Genomic DNA, 21,762 nt, shown 5'->3' with positions numbered 1-21,762 from the left:
TAAAAAGGTATTTCTCAACCTGCCAGCTTTAAAGAGCCTACTGCAACAGGGAGAGTGAAGTGGGATATGTCTGGTTGATGTGGTACTTTTCTCCTTGTAAGTAAATGGCAGGCCAAAAAAAAAAAAAGTGTGAGGTTGCACCTGCTTTGTAATTTTGTACCAAAGCATTTGGTTATACATTAAAACAACCTTCTATGCAAAGGAGAATTACTTTAGAATGGACTTGAATGAAAACTGAAAAATAAAATTTGGAGTAATACTGGTCATGGATGCATTTCTAACAATTAACAATTTAGAAAAAAAAAAAAAAAAAAAAAAAAACAATTTAGGTTAATCTTGGCTTTTTTTTTTTTTTTTCCTCTAATAGCCAGTACTATCTGGCATATATCTCTTAGCTCATTAATGGATATGTGTGGAGTGCAAGTGCATTAAAATACATGATTCTAATATTATGTAGCTTTTTTACCTAAGTCCAAGTTGTTTTATTTTTTGTGTGTGTGTACTTATGACAGGTTGCCTATCCCTCGTCCAGGTGAAGTTTTGGGATTAGTTGGAACTAATGGAATTGGAAAGTCAACTGCTTTAAAAATTTTAGCAGGAAAGCAAAAGCCAAACCTTGGAAAATATGACGTATGTATACCACCTTATGAAAATGAATACTTAGGTCAGTTTTATGAGACTTTGAAGGAGAGTATATAATTTTTTTAATGTTCTTACTTTCAACATAATTAATGCTGAGAAACTATATATAGATTAAACTTCTTTTTAACTAGGATCTGTTAATGCTACTTAACTGACAAATCTGAGTTTCCTTAAACTATTTTAGAAGTTTTAAAGTACAGATGATTCTATTTGGATATAGAATTGGCCCCTTGAACAATGCAGGTGTTCTGCTGACACCCTCACGTACAGTAAAAAATTTGTATATAACTTGACTTCCCAAAAACTTAACTATTAATAGTCTACTGTTGACCAAAAGCTTTAGCAAGAACATAAACAGTTACATATTTTGTGTATTATGTATTGTATCCTTACGGTAAAGTAAACTGAAGAAAAGATAATGTTACTGAGTAAATCCTAAGGAAGAAAAAATATGTTTACAGTACTTGAATTAAAAAAACAATTTACCCATGTTGTTCAGGACTTCAACTGTAGAAGTCATCCTTTTTGCGTTATTATGTATTGTTAAATTCAGATCATTGTATTTCTAGGATCCACCTGATTGGCAAGAAATTTTGACTTACTTCCGCGGATCGGAATTGCAAAATTACTTTACCAAGATTCTAGAAGATGACTTAAAAGCCATTATCAAACCTCAGTATGTAGACCAGATTCCGAAGGCTGCAAAGGTCAGTTGCTCTTCAGGAGGAAATTTATATATTATAGGTATTTGTGGAGGTGTATTAAACTAAACTTGTTTTCCTTTGTAACTCATTTTAATATTGAAGAAAAGTAGTAGTTAACTATTTCTGGTATATTATGACAGGGGACAGTGGGGTCTATTTTGGACCGAAAGGATGAAACAAAGACACAAGCAATTGTATGTCAGCAGCTTGGTAAGTTGAACCTGAACTTGACTCAGTTGGCCCTGAACTTGACTTATAAAGACAGACACCTTTTTTATGGATTGCTGAAATAAATGGGAAAATCTCTAATTGTTGTATTTAAGTTCTGTGTTAACACGATTTTCAACTGAAATATCATTCACACCCAGAATGATTTTTGCCTAGAAGAGGTAAAATAAAACAACATTGAACACAATGCCTCTATGTTCTTTGTAGATTTAACCCATCTAAAAGAACGAAATGTTGAAGATCTTTCAGGAGGAGAGTTGCAGAGATTTGCTTGTGCTGTCGTTTGCATACAGAAAGCTGATATGTAGGTTGTTTTATACCTTTTGTATATCATAATCCTTATGTTAGAGTCTTCATTTGTAATACTGCTAATAAAGCAGTGCGTTTGAGAGAAATTAAATAATATCTGAGGTTCTGCTTTTGAGGTAAGATATGGAAACAGTTGTCCACATTTCAACTCTGGCATCCAGTGGACTTTTTTCCACAAAGTATTCTATCATTCTGTGCAATGCCCTCCTTTTCAAAAACTCTTACTTGTTTTAATGCAACTGACATCAGCTAACAAAGAGAAACATCCTTAAATTACTTCAGACTATATTGGAATATTTTTCATGAGGAGATAATAATTTGTAAGTTACCCTAAGCTGAGAGTCTCTCCCCAGACTTGATATGCAGCTCTGCTTCCATAATTTTTTTTCTTCTTTTTAATTCTGAACAGAATACAGAAGTTCTTACCCTTAGGCAATGGGCTCCTCATGAGTGTAAGAGGAGATTATTGTTTTGGTTAAATCAGAAACTATGTTACAGGGATTTAAAATATCACGCAAGAGAAAATTATATTTGTCTTGCAAATTACTATATTTGCTTTTCTTTTTCATAGTTTCATGTTTGATGAACCTTCTAGTTACCTAGATGTCAAGCAGCGTTTAAAGGCTGCTATCACTATACGATCTCTAATAAATCCAGATAGGTAAGTACAGATTTGGTATATATTTATATTATTTGGTAGTTTTACACAAACTTCTGGAGATTAAACACTGGGATCATCAATGTCCTATACATGTGTATGTTTTCTATTTTGGTTATTTAGAGCAAGCAGTTAAAATTACTATCTTCTATCTAGAATAGAGGTTCTTAATACAAGATTTACTTACTACCATGCCTGTGTCCAGGTAATACTCTGGGGATACTCTGAAATGATACGAAAGTTTTGGCATCTATGTATTGATTTCTGGAAGGCAGATCCTTAGCTTTTACCAGATCCTCAAGTGGATATGTCACTCAAACACACAAAATTTAGAACATTATGTACATTAGATCACCAGAGTAACTCTGGTTGTTCAGGGTGTTACTGAACTCCAGAGATCTCTTAACCTGTTAAATAATCACAGCCACCCTGTGTTTATGGGGTGCTTTTGTAATTTGTAGAATTTTTAAATCCATTCTCTTATTTGAGCCTCATAGTCTTTAGGTAGTATTCCAATTTTGTAGATGAAGAAGTTTAAGGTCAGAAAAAGTAGTGATCTGTTCTAGGTTACAAATCTACTGCATGGCAGAGCTATAGCCAAAACCCACGGATCATGTTGTATGTAGCATTTTCTATCCCCCTCCTTAGTAACTGATTTAATGCATAGCCAAAATTATAAGAATGTAGGAGAAATCCCTAGGGATCAAAACCAAAGAGAAAACTATAAATTAAAGAGAAAAGACCAGGATTTAACAACCACTTGTGAGCAGAAAACAAAGCCTTATATTTGATTATCACATATAAAATGCCAGGACTCTCAAATAACTGTTTTCTCAGCAAAAGGCAAGCATGTGAAGATGTCAAGGAAGCATATATCTCACTGAGTTCATTGAGAGTGGAGGGATGGCTCCCCTTCAAATATATTCATTTATTATAAGCTTACATGGATATGGAATTAAAATTTATAAATTCATATAAACGGGAATCTAAACTCTTCGCGGTAAGAAAGTAATAAAAAGAAGGTCCTAGAATCATTAGTCCTATGATACCTAGCAGAAGCAACTGCAGAGATAACACCTTTAACCCTGGTCACATGATTCCCACAAGAAAAACTCATGATCCAAATGATAAGAGGAAACCTTCTGCAAATGAATCAGTAGACGCAACAGACAACAGGATTAGACCTTCAGGAATGTCTCCGGTGACATTCTCAAAGAAACTGCAAAATAATAGTATCTAAAATAAAAACAAAAGGATACAAAATTCTAAGAATATGGTACCACAAAAAGGCAATAGGTAAGTGTTCAAAAACTCAAACAGCTTTAGAAAGTATAGCTGTGACATTAGAAATTCGCTGCACAGCTTGGGCAGGTTAAGGACAGTAGAAAAGAAAAAAGAAAAAAAAAAAGGACAGTATAAAAGAGCATTAGAAACCTGAAAAGTGGGCAGCCCCAGTGGCCCAGCGGTTTAGCACCGCCTTCAGCCTGGGGTGTGATCGTGGAGACCCGGGATCGAGTTCCACGTCAGGCTCCCTGCATGGAGCCTGCTTCTCCTTTTGCCTGTGTCTCTGCCTGTCTCTCTCTGTGTCTGTCATGAATAAATAAGTAAAATCTTAAAAAGAAAAAAAAGAAAAACCTGAAAACTGATTTGTGTAAATTACCAGAATGCAGCAGAGATTGAGATTGAACTCAGATTGAGTGCAGAAGGGAAGTTTAGAGAATAGAATGAGACAATTTACATATATTTTAATAGGGGTCTGAAAAATAAAGCCATGACAAGGCTGAGAAGTTTTCTGAGCTGAGAAGTTTTCTGAAGTGAAAAATTTGACTCCTTAGATTCTTAAAGGAGCAAGTGATCCACATATATAAAATTTTTTTTTTAAGATTTTATTTATTGGGGATCCCTGGGTGGCGCAGCGGTTTGGCGCCTGCCTTCGGCCCAGGGCATGATCCTAGAGACCCGGGATCGAATCCCACGTCGGGCTCCCGGTGGATGGAGCCTGCTTCTCCCTCTGCCTGTGTCTCTGCCTCTCTCTCTCTGACTATCATAAATAAAAAAAAATAAATAAAGATTTTATTTATTTATTCATGAGAGACACAATAGACAAGAGAGGCCGAAACACAGGCAGAGGGAGAAGCAGGCTCCCTGCATTGTTTCTGCCTCTCTCTCTCTCTCTCTCTCTCTCTCTGTCTCTCATGAATAAATAAATAAAATCTTTTAAAAAATAAATTAAGTAAAAAATAAAAAATGTTCAGGCAAATCACTACAAATTCTGTGTCTTGAGAGATTGTAATAGGGATAACATGTCAAAACAGATTGACAAAATGAGTTAGACGTTTTTACAACTGTTTTGCGTCTTATTTATAGATAAAGGATTAAAATGATGTCTTTGTAAGTGATACAGTGATAAAAAAACAAGTATAGGCATCCTGAAATTCTGTGACATGTCAAGGCAGTGTTCAGTCTTGATGCTATAAAAAGATTTTGAAGAGCATATCCTTAAAATAAAGAAATAGAAAAAAAAAAAAAAAAAGAAATAGAGAATGGATTGTAGAAAAGACACTAATACACAAGATTTTTTAGCATTTGACCTCTAAGGACATCTTTGGTAAGATAAAAAACCAATAGGTGACTCAAAACGAATCATACGAATTTCACAGCATATATTTCTCATCGTGCAGCAGTTCCTCAGAAGATACAGTGGCTCACCTAAATTGTTTTTTACATTTTGGAATTCTGTGTAAGCTCCATTTAAAAGTAGCAATATCAGAAGGTTTGACCTGGTTTTTTTCCCTTTCTAAAGCAAATTAAAAGCCCCTAAATGGTATACTATGCTGCCTTATACGGAGTCTTGAAGATTTTAATGGTAAAAAAAAATAGTTATTCCAGATAATGGAACATTGCCAACAAAGACACCAAGGCAAGGATGAGTATTGGCTCACTTGAGTGATTTGCTGCTGTTGTTTTTTGGGGTTTTTTTTTTGTTGTTGTTGTTGTTTTCTTAAGATTTTATTTATTTATGAGAGAGAGGGGGGCAGAAACATAGGCAGAGGGAGAGGCAGGCTCTGTGCAGGGAACCTGATGCGGGACTCAATCCCAGGACTCAATTCCCGGGACTCCAGGATCATGCCCTGAGCCGAAGGCAGATACTCAACCACTGAGCCACCCAGGCATCCCTGATTTGCCGTTTTAATTGATGCTTCTTCAGTATGGTAGAAAACATTTTCCTCTTAATATTTTCTTTTCATAATTAGACTTGCCCTTATTTTTTTTTCCTTTTACCACCTGATACCTAAATTGCTGTGGTACCTTCCTTTAAGAAGGTCTATGGTTCTTTCTTCTTGCCAGAGTAGTCTTTCTGAAGTGATATTTTTTCTTATTTTTCTCTTACTTTAGAACTGTGCTGTACTCTCTAGCCAAACATTGCTATTTTAATTTTAATTGAAATAAAAATTTATCCCTTCAGTCAGACTTACCCACATTCCACGTGTTCCACATCCCAAGGAGCTACTTGCTACCATATATGGACACTGGAACATTTTCACAACCATAGAAAGTTCTACTGGACAATGCTATTTAAGAACCTACCATTTAAAAAAAAAAAAAAAAGAACCTACCATTTTCCTTCATTGTCAGCATAAGTCCAAGTTCTTTTGTCATTCAACAGCTTTGTTAAACATATTCTTAGTACATATCACAAGATTAAAAGCCATAGAGGTGCTAAATGTGTTATATAGTCTAACTTCATAAAATTGAGGAACAGGTTATAGAAGTACTCAAAAATAATAAAATCCAAGTATCTTTTCATAGTTACAGGGGGTCATGTGTTGGGGAAAGTTGATTTGCGTATTAGGAGGAGTGCTCTATAGGTTGAAATTGTGATGGATCTTAAAGTATTGAGTAAGATTTCAGCAGGTGAGGATTTAGACAGGAGACCATTTAGGAGAAGGAACAATCCCTTAGACAGGGAAATGGAAAAGTGGATTATTCAGGAAACAATGAAAGATCAATTTTTCAGTGTATCTTAGATATTCATGAAGAAAAATTGTACCTGAAGTTTTGGAAAGTCTTGAAAGAAAGTCTCAGGATGTTGATTTATTTGCAACTGAGAGCCATATCTGGGAACCTGAAAAAGATGAGGTTTGTTAAAAGTCTATAGCAATATTGAAAGAAATCTGAGAGCATGAACTAGAATCTAGGCAGAAAAGGAAAGGATGAAATAAATACGCATGTTGAGAAATTCGACTTGACAGACTTGACAATTTAAGCAGTATATCATTGGGAATAAAATTAGCTTTTTTAACAGGAGTGATGATTCCATTAATACAAATATGGAGATTTTTTATTTGTATAGGAAACTAAGTTGGAATTTGTGGTGTCTGTAGGACATTGCTTTTTTAACATTTTGAGCCAACTTGAATAGGAATAAAGTGCTACATAAAAGTGTCATAACTTTTGTTTGCCTGATATTTGTACCATAGCAATACTGTGTTCTTACCACTTCAAAAGTCATGTCATAATCTCCCACTTATAAAGTACTTCAGTACACACCTGTTTCCTTTCTGATCTTCACTGGATTTTATATCTAAACATATTTGGCTGTGTAGGTTTTTTGATAATGTTTCATGTCTATTCAGTGTTTTCCCGAGATAAATTGAAAATTCCCAGATTAAGTGTTCCGTTGTGTTCTCTATATCCCCTACTACACCTGACATACGGGACAGGACAACTAGAAAGGCTTAATGTATAAGATGAATAGCATAATAAAGAGTTTAGGCTACATCAGATTAAAAAAATCTATTGTAATTGTTTCTGCTTGGTAAAGTGTATTTTAAAACGTGTTCTTAAAAAAAATAAAATAAAATAAAATGTGTTCTTTATTGACAAAACACATTTATTTCACGTATTCATAAGTTGTTTCCTGTTAATTTTTTTCCCCTTTTAGTGTAGGAAAACAATTTGAAACAAAAGACTGATAATGAGTCTTACTTTAAAGAATATGTTTTAAGGCTTTGTTTAATACGGTCTCTACATTTTTTTTTAACGTATCTATTTTCCTTGACATTTACACTGTTCTGTGTAAGAGTTTAAGTTGTAATTAAATATAATTTTAATTTCATTATGTTATGTTACATTTAAAAATAAAAATCTATATTGATTTGCAGATATATCATTGTGGTGGAGCATGATCTAAGTGTATTAGACTATCTCTCTGACTTCATCTGCTGTTTATATGGCGTACCAAGTGCTTATGGTGTTGTCACTATGCCTTTTAGTGTAAGAGAAGGTAACTTGAAAAACTATTTCCACAATGCTGTATTCTCTTTCACTCTAATGCTTAGAAAATGTATTATTGTTGATATTAAGTAGTTACATGTTGCTCTGATATTTATCTAAAACTCCCATCTGCCAAACCGCTGAGCCACCCAGGGATCCCCTTAATGGAATTTAATCACTCAACAGAATGTATATATAGGAGGTTATAACCATCAGTTGTTATTCAAAACATTTCATTTTGGAGAATTTTCAGTTGGAAGGGGTAGAAATGCTTTTTCAATTTCACTCTTTGCGATCTTAAAATTTTTATTAGATTTTGGCTTCTATAGCATCATTATAGTATTTGTCATCTTTATCTTTGAAAGGCCAATACCAGTAGTAAAACTCCTATAATTGATTTAGTGTTCATCTTGTTTTCATGTTTCAAATTTATCTGTAATCTAGATCTTAAGTTTGTAGTAGATTGTCTAAAAACTTCATAAGATAATTTAATAAGCATATTAAAATATGAAAGTTTAGTAAGTATGGTTTAATAAGTAATCAAGTCTAATTAAATAGCTTAGTAAGTGTATTTTCATTTATTTCTTCTACTTTCAGGAAAGAGGGACTCTGGCCTCTCTTTTCCATGTCTCTTATCTACCTAATAAGTTAGGCAAAAAATAATAATAATAGTCTACCACTAAATGGCTCTGGAAACAAATGTCAGTGCATTCTCTACCTGGTATGCCTTTTTCCTTTTAATTTTTTTGCATTTCCTTCCATTGATTCTCTCCTTTTTTACTTTATTTTTTTTTTTAATTTTTTTATTTATTTATGATAGTCACACAGAGAGAGAGAGAGGCAGAGACACAGGCAGAGGGAGAAGCAGGCTCCATGCACCAGGAGCCCGACGTGGGATTCGATCCCGGGTCTCCAGGATCGCGCCCTGGGCCAAAGGCAGGCGCCAAACCGCTGCGCCACCCAGGGATCCCTAGAACCTTTTTTACTTTATACTTCATCTCTCCAGCTGTGCCTTCAGCTGACAATCTAGAACAATTAGGAACGTCCAAAAGGACTACCTAGTTCATACTTTGAAAAAACACCATATTTTAGAAGAATAATTATTTGTGTTGTCTTCAGATTGGGCAGGCTCCCTTTTTTTTTTTTGAAAGCAGTCTCTTCAAAGAGATCATTTCTGATATACCTAAGAAGCTTTTGGAAAAAGACATTTATATTGTGTCATACACTTGCATAAAAAGGCAGTGGTAGATTTTCAGTTTATAAAGAATACATAAAATTTTTATGTTAAGATAATAGAATTGCTATCACCTACTTGTACATTTGAGATAAATAGATGCATATGTTAAGGAAAAAGTTGTGAAATTGCCCAGTTTTCTTTCCAGTAGTCTTAAGAGATGATAACAGGAACAATTATTAAATTTTTTGTTCTTCTCAATTAGCAAGCATTTGTTGAGTACCTACTCTATACCAGAATCGCACTGATAATGATGTAGGCCGCTAGCATTCACTCTTCACAGTACTAGTTATAAATGCCATGTCTAAAAGCTGTATCATTTAAGAAATGGTTCCTGGTGAAGTTTTTGAGGTTCCTCCTCTGTTAAAATAATTCAGGTAAACTGAGCTTACTTTCTGCTTCCCATTAATATACTGAAATTAATGTGACACATATATGTAAAGGCTCTTCTTGAACTGTAAAGGCAGTTATACCTCGAACTATTTTAAATTGACAAACACAGTAGAAATGGAAGGACTGGTTTGTTAATGGTTTTTTGCACAGTCACACTTTTCTGAGCCTCATTCCCTTACCTGATGAATTAGGTATCTGGATTAAATAGCCACTAAGGTTTCCTTCAAGTTTATGTTCCTATTTAATTTAATTTTTGGTTTTAATTTTTTTAACCTCCTATTTGTAATTTTTAAATAGCTTTAAGTTAAAAAAAAAATATGCTGCTTTTGGCAGAATAAGTTTGTCTATTCATTTGTTCTTTCCACAAATAATGAATATCTGTGTTCTAGGCTGAGGCTATAGACCCCTGATATGGCTCTCAATTCCAAAGGAGACGAGTAGCATCCTTAGGCTTTCTTTTAAGACCTTGGCCAGACTTGAGCTTTTTTTTACTATCTTAAATATAGGAAACACTGAAAACATCTTTTCATTTTTCCCAAATAATCCACTTTTTCATTTCTGCATCTGCCATTGTGGATCTTAGCGGTTTTAGTATAGAGGGATTATCATGTGTTCTTTCATGATTATTTAGTATATTTATATTTAGTATATTCATGATTATTTAGTATAGAGGGATTATTATGTGTTTTTTCAGTTACTAAAGTCTGATTAGATAATGATGTTTATTTTTGTATAGGGAAGCCAAAAAAAATATTAAATGAGGTCAGTTTATTCCTATAAATGTATTACAAACCTGCAAAATTAATCTGAAAAAAATGGAGTATATATTATGACTTCAGTTTGTGATACCTAGCTCTCATGTGAAAATGCATACTCCTAAAAAATTATTCCTCGAACTATCATTTTATGTCACTCTGAAAAGATCCCATTTTTACCTTTGTCATTTTTTCAGAAAAATTGTAAGTTTTGAATTTAAAAATACAGAAATGACACCATATTCTTTTGCGTAAAACCTGATGGAAAAAAATCTTATAAAAATCACATTAAAAATCATATCATATTGAAAAGTTATTGCTTTGTATATATAGGCACATATATATGCAAAAGTTATTTCAGCTTGAATTAGATACCTAAAACACCAATGTTGTCATTGCATGCTACCACAAATCCACAGAAATTTGAAATCTATCCTTAGATTGCTCTCAAAATAATTTCTTGCTGTGGAGAAAGACTAGTCTTTAATTGATCTTTACTAATCTTTTGTCAATGACTTTCCACCAGGCATAAACATTTTTTTGGATGGCTACGTTCCAACAGAAAACTTGAGATTCAGAGATGCCTCACTTGTTTTTAAAGTGGCTGAGACAGCAAATGAGGAAGAAGTTAAAAAGATGTGTATGTATAAATATCCTGGAATGAAGAAAAAGATGGGAGAGTTTGAGCTAGCAATTGTAGCTGGAGAATTTACAGATTCTGAAATCATGGTGATGTTGGGGGAAAATGGTAAGTTTTCCTTTATTACATTTGAAAGTCTCTTCTGTTTATCGAATAACTTAGTTATTCCATGAAAACTTTGACTCACATGTAGGTCTGGGAGCTAGAATGAATCCATACATTTCCTCAGTGTAGTTCACATTTTGTGACAGTGTATGATTTCCTGTTATTGCCATTCAGTCAAGTATATCTTTTGTTTCATAATCTGGGGTGAAAATAAGATTTTTTTTTTTCCAAAATAGTTTTTCTTTGTATAAATTGATAGGGCATTTATTTGTTTTAGAAAAAATGGATGAGAAAGGAAAGGATAAGTTAGGTAATGGAAAAACAATCCAGTTTAATTTTTTTTTCTTGCATTTCTCCATTTGCGCTCTCATTATTTTAAATTCAGTCTAGTCTGTCTTTGTAAATAGTTGTATTACCTGAATTTTCAATATTAGATTGCTGTAATAAACAGCTATGAGTTGAATCTGAGTACCAAATGACTGGTATTGCTTTCAAGATTAAAAAAAAAAAAAAAAGATTTTAATTCTATACTTAGAGCTTATTAAATCTATAGAAATTCCCTAGGAAGATTTTACAATGTAACAGGTTTTAGCTTAATGGAAGAATTTTGAACTGGGTTGCATTTGACTTAAATATTTCATGTAAACGGACTTTATAAGGATGGCATCAATTGTAACAGTACTATATTACTCAACAATAAATTGTATTGGTATTTTAGCTAACTAAGTGTTCTAAAAGCTAACCCAAGATTTGTATTTTATAGACCTACCTTTATTTTAAAGTGGTTATTAATAAGATTTATTATTCTTTACTACTCCTAATTAGTTTCAAATGATACTTCAGAGGTGAACTATGAAAGTTTTAAGTATTTTTCTATGTAACTGTTAAAATTTAGTAGTGTCAGTGTGTATCTTTAAAACTGATTTTTAGTAGTGCACATAGTGATTTCCTGTAAATGTGAAACATCTTTCAAGTTCATTTGTTGTATATTGTGTTGGCAGGTACTGGCAAAACGACATTTATCAGAATGCTTGCTGGAAGACTCAAACCTGATGAAGGAGGTACTGTTGTATGTTGTTGAATGTTTTTACTCTGTCCCATATAGGAAACTTTGAATATAATGAGTAATTTCCACTGTCTTCTTTATTTGCATTATTTTGCAGGCGAAGTACCTGTTCTGAATGTCAGTTATAAGCCACAGAAAATCAGTCCCAAATCAACTGTGAGTTATTATTCTGTTACTTGGTTATTAAAAAGAAAGTTTATACACATAACACACAAAGCACACCTGTAGCTTTAATCTTTCACCGTATCAAAATTCTTCTCCAAATTAGTTTCTGTATAGTTTTACCAAAAGTGGCTAAGGGAAAAAAAAAGAAAAAAAAAAGTGGCTAAGGGAGAGTATTAAGATGTCAGTCCTTGATTCATTTCCAGTGTTAGGAAATGCTTTTAACTTTATTCACCATCTTTTTTTTTTTTTTTTTAATTTATTTATTCATAGAGACACAGAGAGAGAGAGGCAGAGACACAGGCAGAGGGAGAAGCAGGCCCCATGCAGAGAGCCTGACATGGGACTTGATCCCAGGTCTCCAGGATCACGCCCTGGGCTGCAGGCGGCGCTAAACCGCTGTGCCACCAGGACTACCCCTCACCATCTTTTTCCAAAACAAAAACCTAAGGAGGGGGCACCTGACTGGCTCAAGTTGTTGGAGCTTGTGACTATTTATCTTGGGGTCTTAAGTTCAAGCCTTATGTTGGGTGTAGAGCTTACTTTAAAAAAAAAAAACCATCAGCAACAACTTAATGTGTTTTGTGCTGCAGATAACACCAGCAAAAAAAGTAAAAGGCCACGTACAAGACAGAATACATTTACCAATTATTTAATAATTGCTTATCTCTAGAATATACAAAGAACGGATACAACTCTGTTTAAAAACAGGCAAAGGATTGGAATAGATTTTTTTTTTCCAAAGAAAATGTACAGATGGCCAAATAAGCACATGTAAAGATGCTCGGCACCATTAGTCATTAGGGAAATGCAAATCAGAACTACAGTAAGATTCTGTACACCCACTAGGATGACTTTAAAAAGTAGTAACAAGTATTGGTGTGGATGAGGATAAATTGGAACCTCCTATTGCTGATGGGAATGTAAAATGGTAGAGCCAATAAAAAAAAAAACCTGTCAGTTCCTCGTATGGTTAACATAGAGTTACATGTGAACCGCATTTCCACTCCTAGATACATACCAAGGAGAAATGAAGACCTGTCTCAAAGCACAAATTTGACACAAATGTGTTATTCATAATAGCCAGAAAGTGGAAGAAAACAAACTCAATGTCCATCAACTGGTAAATTGATAAGACAGTATGGTATATCAGTGAAATTGAATGCCATTCAGTCATTAAAAATACTGATAAATGTTAAAATATGAACCTTTAAAACATTAGGAAGTTAACCTCCTTTGGTTCTAGAAGTGTTGTAATAAATTTCTTAACTATAGTATTTGCCCTTAGTACCACTTTATTCACCTATATGAGATAGCTTAGCTTACAATAAAAGTTTTATTATTGACCCTTTGTATAAGCTCAGCTTTTAAGTTCTGACTCTCCCCTCCTTAAATATCAAGCAAAAGACATCTTAAGTTCTTCACTGTTACATTATAAATTTTGTTATCTTACTCATTGCCAAAGAGAAATTGATAACCACACTGACCTTGAGAATTATTCCTAGTCTCAAATGATAACTTTCTTGAAACAGTCATCATATACTGCTTTTAGATTTAAGTTGGGTTTTTTTTTTGTTTTTGTTTTTTGTTTTTTGTTTGTTTGTTTGTTTGTTTGTTTACTTATTGGACATGATGGGTTTTTTAATATAAAAATTTCAGAACATGCCACAGACAATAAGCATAAAAATACTATCCTATCTGTGGGTGGCAAATTCATCTATTTTTGCTCTGGAGCTTAACTTTGTCAAGATTCATAATTAGGGGAGTTCTGTACTGAAATAAAATTTCAATACTTTTTTTTTCACTAACCACAGGGAAGTGTTCGACAGTTGCTACATGAAAAGATAAGAGATGCTTACACTCATCCACAATTTGTGACTGATGTAATGAAGCCTCTACAAATTGAGAACATCATCGATCAAGAAGTACATATTCTGATTTTTGTCATTTTATTGTTTAAACTTTGGGTGGCTCTACATAGTTCGCTAAAATTCTTCTCCAAATAGGGATCCCTGGGTGGCTCAGCGGGTTTGGTGTCTGCCTTCGGCCGAGGGCGTAATCCTGGAGTCCTGGGATCGGGTCCTGCGTCGGGCTCCCTACATGGAGCCTGCTTCTCCCTCTGCCTGTGTCTCTGCCTCTGTCTCTCTCTCTCTCTCTCTGCCTCATGAATAAATAAATAAAATCTTTAAAAAATAATAAACACACTTCAAATAGGTGCAGACGTTATCTGGTGGTGAACTGCAGCGAGTGGCTTTAGCACTTTGTTTGGGCAAGCCTGCTGATGTCTATTTAATTGATGAACCATCTGCGTATTTGGATTCTGAGCAAAGATTGATGGCAGCTCGAGTTGTCAAACGGTAATGTCCTGCCAGTAAGAGTATTGCTTTTAATTATGTGTACCAGTATGCAATGGTGTTTAATATAGCATTTGAATATTTCATAATATAAAACTGGAAACATTTTCAAAATCATATATTTTAGTTTCATACTCCATGCTAAGAAGACAGCCTTTGTTGTGGAACATGACTTCATTATGGCCACCTATCTAGCAGATCGAGTCATCGTTTTTGATGGTATTCCATCTAAGAACACGGTTGCAAACAGGTAAAACTATCTTCTGAAACATTCAGAAGTCCTTATAAGTTCTAACAATCAGAAAATTATTAGTCAAAACTTTGCAATAAGCTTATAAACATTAATGATACCATTTTATTTTTAAAGGAAAGAAGTAGCCAGAAATTCTAGGAATGATTGTGTGACTCACAGGATTATTAATGTTGAATACTAGAAGGGACTGGGTAGACTAGTGTTCAGACTGTGGTATAGAACTCCTGACCCAGGAGAATAAGCATGCAGAGCTCTGGGCTGCTTGCCTTTTCTTGCAAGTTAACTTCTGTCTGCTTAATTATTTGGATTTTCAAAACAGGTTAGGATTTTGATTCCCTGGAAACCACTGATGTTATATACAGCAGATAAAACAGGATGCACATAGGTTACATGATTTGCCTCACTTAGACTGCTAGTGGTAATGTTCACAGTGGACCCCAAATATCTGGTATTGATCTATAGCAGAGTCAAAATGAATCATTTTACTGTTCCCCTTTTTTTCTCTAATTTTACCTTATTGGCTTGATAGCAATTGTGATATAGAGAAGCCTAACAAAGTACTTTACTGAACTTCTTCCCAAAATTCCTTTGTTTTCATTTTAAATTTACTTACCAATTGAGAATTAACATATTTCTTTGAGAGGGAAGTTTTTTGGACTGTATAATAGCTTACTTAAATAACAGTTCTTTGTATTTATAAAAATGCTTAAAATGTTCCACAGGTTTGTTACAGTTTAGTATGATGTAAGAATTAGTTTGGGTTAAAAAGAGATGGATTAAGCATGGAAATAGAAAAAGGAGTTATGAGTACAATCCATTGTGCTGTACATTGTCCCTCCAGTGCAAAATTTGTGATGTTAATGTTACTTTTTTCTATTAAATTTTTTCTTCTTCCCTGAAAATGTCAGATTGGAAATTCTATAATCTCCTAATTGATGATCTTTCGTTTTTCTAAACTAGTATTTCTTAAATGTTTCTTTTTACCCAAAAATAATATAGCCAAATAGTCCAAGCAAAGACCCTTCTGAACAAAGAATTTATGATTGTACTATTACCTAAAGGACTTATGATTGGGGAATTTCAAGGAACAGTGCTGCTTAATACTCTTCATTCCAAAATGTAGTTAAATTTATGTGGTAAATTTTAATCACAGTTAACCTTATTTTTTCTCTAGTCCTCAGACTCTTCTGGCTGGCATGAATAAATTTTTGTCTCAGCTTGAAATTACATTCAGAAGAGATCCAAACAACTATAGGCCAAGAATAAACAAACTGAATTCAATTAAGGTAGGTAAAAAAACTATATTAAATCAGGAATAATTTCTCATAATAATTGAAAGGAATATTTCAAACTGGAAGGCTATTTCACAGGAAATTTTGTCATTTCATTCTAAGATTCATATTTTTCACATGTTACTATCTGATGGCATCCTTCAGTCTGGTAGGCAGTAATTATGTTTTTAGTTGCTATTGCTCCATGGACTCAGACGTGTTCATGTTGTCTGAGTTGTACCCACTGTTGTACTGCCTGTGTTGAGTTTAATTGCCATTTTAAATGTCTTCAGAAAGATTATACTAATTCACTGTTGAAACAAAGCAGTTATTTTTACAAAGACCTTAACCAGTTTCTCTCCTCTATTTTTCTTGTGCATACACAAGAGCCATCACCTGATTAAAATATTTTAAGAATGCAGACAAGCTCTTCAGTGAACATAAAATACTAATGGAAAAACATTTTGTCAGTTTAATTGGCAACGATTTCCTTTCTTTGTGGTACATAAAATTATTAACTATGCCTCCTACAATTCATGTACTTTGTGAAATTTTTTTTTTTTTTTTAGAAAGCAGTAATCACTTGGTCCCTCAGGGGGAAAAAAGTGAGCTCTAAAAAAGCATTTCTGTGTTTTTATCACCTGCAATACCTACTTAAAATGCTGCTTACATTTCATGGCCCTCTAACTCTTGTCCTTAATACTAGCTTTTACTAGATTTTATTATTTTCATATTTGTACTCTAGCTTTGCTATTAAACTATGATCTCTTAGAGACAAGGTCAGTGTATATGTAATGTATCCTTAAGCACCTGACAGAGTGTATTGATGTCTTAGATTTTGCTGTGTCTTTTGTTTATAAATGGTTTTACTCTTGGCCAAGACAGTGAAATTACAGATTTTGTCTTAAAATTGAAAAGTTTTTAAAAATCACACTAAGGGACACCTGGGTGGCTCAGTGGTTGAGCATCTGCCTTCAGCTCAGGGCGTGATCCTGGGGTTAAGTCCCACATTGGGCTCCCCACGGGCAGCCTGCTTCTCCCTCTGCCTATGTCTCTGCCTCTCTGTGTCTCTCATGAATAAATCTTTTAAAAAAAAATCACAGAAGAAAAGAGGGAACTAAACCCTACAATGCTTATTATGAACAGCTTAATTTTACTAAGAATTCCTTCTGAAATGTTACAAATGTTGTACTTTCATTTTCTTGTGTAAAGATCCATGGTTCTGTCCCTAGGTATACCTAGTCATCATTTCTCTGTGCCCACTCATCTTCATCATACCTTGATCCTAGTAAAGGAAGCACATAGGCAGATGAGTAGGTGGATCATTACTGGCCAGTCTGTAAACAGTCCTGGGAAAAAATACATTTACATGCATTTTGTGTAATAGGCAGTTGACTGTTACCTTTTGGACTAGGGGCTTAGAGTCAAAATGATGAAAATGGAATTTAATAGTTTAGCTGGAAATAATATGTAGCAAAATTCTACATAAGTAAATAAGGCATTTTATATAAAGGGGCTTTACTTGAGGTGGACCAAGGGAAGTGTTCCGGTGGTAGGGATGAGTAGCAGAGGTAATAATCTTGCTTTCGATTTAGCAGACCTGGGAATATCCAGCAGCAGTGCAGACAGTGACTGCAGAGGAAGTTGTATAGACACTGTTGTAAACACTGCTAAACAATACTGTGGGTTAAAGTATAGGAGGATGGTGTTGATTTTGTTGCTTTTTTTTTTTTTAGGATGTAGAACAAAAGAAGAGTGGAAACTACTTTTTCTTGGATGACTAGACTGAATCAGAATATTGAGAAGCCATTTCTTAACATTTATTGGGATTTTTGTCGTATAAAACTTTAATCAGGTTTTATGCCCCACATACTCTGGAGCTTGAAGTATAATTTACTTAATGTAACATCAAAAGCCAGTTGTGTTGTAAATTATAGTCTGAACACAGAAAATGCACTTTTCTGTTCTTGAGGCCCTTGTGTATAACATTCTAAAATGAAGACATTTCAAGCTACACAAATTACCTCCAGGTTTTCGTGATGTATGGGAAGATTTTCAGTAGGTGTTACCATATTCATGTACCAAATGCTGACCAGTGTTGCCCCCTTTTAAAAATCTTGAAAAAGCTTTCCAGACTTCATTTGCCAAATATTCCACTATAATATAGAAACTGCCCTTATTTTAAAAGCCGGTCGAAGATTCCACTAATGAAATTTGATAAATAAACATCAGGATTATATTTGTTACTTGTTTTCAGTCTTTGCACTGTTTTCAGTGTGTTTAGACTTTCAAAGGAAGATGATCTGCCACAAAACACCACTGTTGGAAAATGGCCATGTTCCCAGCTTAAGCATTGTTTACCATGTTTTTGGTGCTTTTGAATATCAAAAAATCATTTCCACATCCCTCTGCCCCACCACCAGAAAAATACCTAACTATGAATTACTCAGTTTTAGCATTCTGTATGATTCTGTATAATTCTCAAAGTAATGTCATTCTTTACAAGTCTGTGTAATCACTGATCACGATTTAGGAAAAGCATTTTAAAGAATATTTCCTTTCTTTAAAAATATAGGCTCAAAATCTTTCTTTAGAGTTGATTCATCCATGTAATTTTAAACTTCCACAGATTTCTAAAGGACAGTCAAGGACAGCCACTTTCCTAAAGGCAACATTAATGCAAACAAGCCCCCAGATAGCAATGTTAAAATACCTCTTGGTACCAAATATATTTATATCCATGTTTGGTATAGAGTACGTGATCTACACCCATTTGACTCGGGGGGGCGGGGGCGGGGGGGAGAGGTATGGGGGCAAAGGGGTGGGGAGTTTGGGATACTATGCAGCAAGAACTCTAAAAACTTATATCTCGAGTTCCTGAGTTTGAACAGTGAGATGCAGCATGAGACCACGTTCAGTTACACTTCTAATGCAGTGAACAGGAACTAACTTCTACTACAAGTGAGGAAGAGAGTTTACTAATAAATTAATGGGGCAAACAAAATAGAAATTACTGAACAGAATTTGAGAGCTTCTTGAAACAATACAGAAGCACTAATATGCAGATGGTGAATTGGAAATAATGGTTTGGTTTAACTGGTCTTTAAAATAGGCCTTTAAAAGTACTCATTTAGGAGTGATCCATAAATATTTGTTGTGAAAAATTCAAACCTACTGAAGTACATGTAATAAAATGTTATATCTCCTCACATTACCCTCCCAAAGGTTACCAGTGTTTGCATTTAATAATATATATCCTTTTATGCTTTTTTTTCTGTGCACTTACCAAGTGTGAATATGTAAAGGGTTTGTTTTGTACATATATGGGATTATACTAAAATAAGTAGTGCCTATTTTTAAGGATAGGTTAAATTTGTGAATGATTATTTCAAGTATATTGAATAAAAGAAGACAAAAGCTGTTTTTACTTACTGATTCCGTATTCTGTCCTAAAGAAAACCCTTGTGATGAGAACAGAGTTCTGCTTATTGCTGATGACAGAATATGTATATTGTGCACATAAATGAAATTTTTAAAAATACATTTAAATTTTTACATAGCAAAAGGTCTTACAGTAGGTTGCTAACACAAGAAAAAAAGTTTTTCTATAAAAATCAGTAATACCAATTCAAATACACCAACAGTGCAGATGTTAAATTTAGAAGTCTGGGTTTCCTAATAAAAGCTATGTGTGTGGTACTGCTTCTTGTGGACACATTCTGCCCGGAAGGTGACCCGGAAATGCAAGGCGGCCACCAGGTTGCTAGTCTTCACATTGAAAGTGCTCAGCCCCCTAGGAGGGGAAAGGCTGGCTTACTGAGGCTGCCTGTTCAAGTAACCGTGCCTCCCTCCATGGCCGAGTCCGTCTCCCCAAAGGTGGTTTCTGCCAGTGACCCAGCGTAGCACCAGCTGGGAACTACTCTTCATCTCGGCTCGCCAACAGGGAACGAATGGTACCATTATCAGTGTTTGGGATTTTTTATAGGGAATGTTTACTCTTATGATGGCCCTTTATACTGGGATGCTCCTGGTTTAAGGCAAGCATGTTAGTTCTAACTCCCGAAGCTGCCTGCACTGGTCTCAGATCAACCATGTCTGTCCCTCCCATCTCCTGGGCTGCGGCCTTTGTGCTGCTTCACGTCCATACCTCTGGTTTCTGGCCTCCTTTTTTGGCCCCTAGTCTCTGAATACTTCTTACATAATTAAATATACTTTGCCTTAGATGCTTTAATTTAGAAAGGAACAAATTTGCCACAAGTGACACAGTAATAGGTACATCTTACTACACAGAATTTTGGTTGTTGACCGTTAAGTAAAATAAAGGATGGGAAGCCATGAGAATCGCACTGCTCATCTTCTATATTTACATCTTTGGCCTAGACATTTTTTCTGCTAAATGTGAAAGCTATATAATCACAGGAATGTAAAGAGGATGGACTTTGAAGCTCCAATTTCTAATGAATTCAGGATCAAACTCTTAACATGTTTACAACCAATATCAATATCTGTAGCTTCACTATTCTGATGAGTGCATGACTCACACTTTTCAGAAGAGCTTAAGGATTCAGGAAAGGAAGCTGTTTAACATCCTTCGTTTAGTCTACATTCTCCTATTATTCCCTAGACATGGACCTAACAGTCAAGTGAAAACGTAACAAAGAGGAAAGCAAGCCCTTCTGATCATAGAAAACTTTAGAGAAACTAGAACATTTGTCATCACTTAGTTTTTACCTTTTTTATCCCATCAACTTCAAGTGCCCAATCCTGAAAGGGCTCCACCTGGCACCAAAAGACACCCTTCTTGGCTTTCCTCAGACTCCAGCTTCTCCCCCCCCCCACCCCCCCCCCCCCCCAATTCCTCCTCTCTCCATTCCAAGATTCTGGGATGCCCACTCACCTGCTTGGGCAACCCGCAACAGCTGGCTTTCGTGTCTCACCAACTTACCTTCCCACCAAACACGGCTGAGAAGGGAAGCCTTTCTTTAGGCTTTCCTTCCTGGGAAAGCCGTTCTGAGGACAAAGTCCATGTAGTGAGTAGATTAAATAAGCATTAAGCAGTAGCTTGGGTTTTCAAAGTGTTCAAGGGCACCTGCTACCTCAGTTTTCAAGTAAGACTTTCAAATGATCTATCCATCTTCATCAAGGCATACCTCAGCAATACTGTGCGCCTAACGGAATCAAAGCTTTCGCTTCCCAGTGCATATGAATGTTTACGCTGTGGTCTATTTTAAGTATGCAATGACAGCATTATGTATAAAGACAATGTACGGGGCAGCCCGGGTGGCTCAGCGGTTTAGCGCCTGCCTTCATCCCAGGGCATGACCCTGGAGACCCTGGATCGAGTCCCATGTCGGGCTCCCTGCATGGAGCTTGCTTCTCCCTCTGCCTGTGCCTCTGCCTCTCTGTCTCCTCTGTGTATTCTCATCAATAAATAATAAAATCTTTAAAAATATATATATAAATAAAGACAATGTACGTAACCTTAACTGAAAACTATCTTATTACTAAAAGATGCTAACCATCACCTGTGCTTTCAGCAAGTCAATAATCATGGATGACAGATCATGACAGATAAAATGAAAAACCTTAAAATATTTCAAGAATTGCCAAAATGTGACGGAGTGGGCAAATGTTGGGAAAATGGTGCCAATGGACTTGCTCCAAGCAGGGTTGCCACAAACCTGTTTTTTTTTTAAATATTTATTTATTTA

The 21,762-nt window shown here is 35.0% G+C and overlaps 1 protein-coding gene across 1 annotated transcript in view; it reads left to right on the top strand.

Annotated features, from left to right (window-relative positions):
• The window catches only part of ABCE1 (ATP binding cassette subfamily E member 1), a 31,513-nt gene extending 12,040 nt beyond the window's left edge, over positions 1–19,473 (top strand). Inside the window, exons 5-18 of the mRNA XM_041737816.1 lie at positions 513–630; positions 1,212–1,349; positions 1,487–1,556; positions 1,782–1,878; positions 2,455–2,544; positions 7,707–7,828; positions 10,727–10,948; positions 11,947–12,006; positions 12,109–12,167; positions 13,988–14,098; positions 14,388–14,530; positions 14,655–14,777; positions 15,955–16,066; positions 17,788–19,473. Coding sequence (XP_041593750.1) covers positions 513–630; positions 1,212–1,349; positions 1,487–1,556; positions 1,782–1,878; positions 2,455–2,544; positions 7,707–7,828; positions 10,727–10,948; positions 11,947–12,006; positions 12,109–12,167; positions 13,988–14,098; positions 14,388–14,530; positions 14,655–14,777; positions 15,955–16,066; positions 17,788–17,835 — 1,513 coding nt within the window. The 3' untranslated portion in view covers positions 17,836–19,473. The remainder of the gene's footprint in view (positions 1–512; positions 631–1,211; positions 1,350–1,486; positions 1,557–1,781; positions 1,879–2,454; positions 2,545–7,706; positions 7,829–10,726; positions 10,949–11,946; positions 12,007–12,108; positions 12,168–13,987; positions 14,099–14,387; positions 14,531–14,654; positions 14,778–15,954; positions 16,067–17,787) is intronic.
• Positions 19,474–21,762: the final 2,289 nt, after the last annotated feature.

This window comes from Vulpes lagopus, chromosome 23 (genome assembly GCF_018345385.1).
Source record: "Vulpes lagopus strain Blue_001 chromosome 23, ASM1834538v1, whole genome shotgun sequence".
NCBI lineage: Eukaryota > Metazoa > Chordata > Mammalia > Carnivora > Canidae > Vulpes > Vulpes lagopus.
The sequence above is the reverse complement of the archived record's forward strand: the minus strand, read 5'-3'. Positions and strand labels throughout refer to the sequence as shown.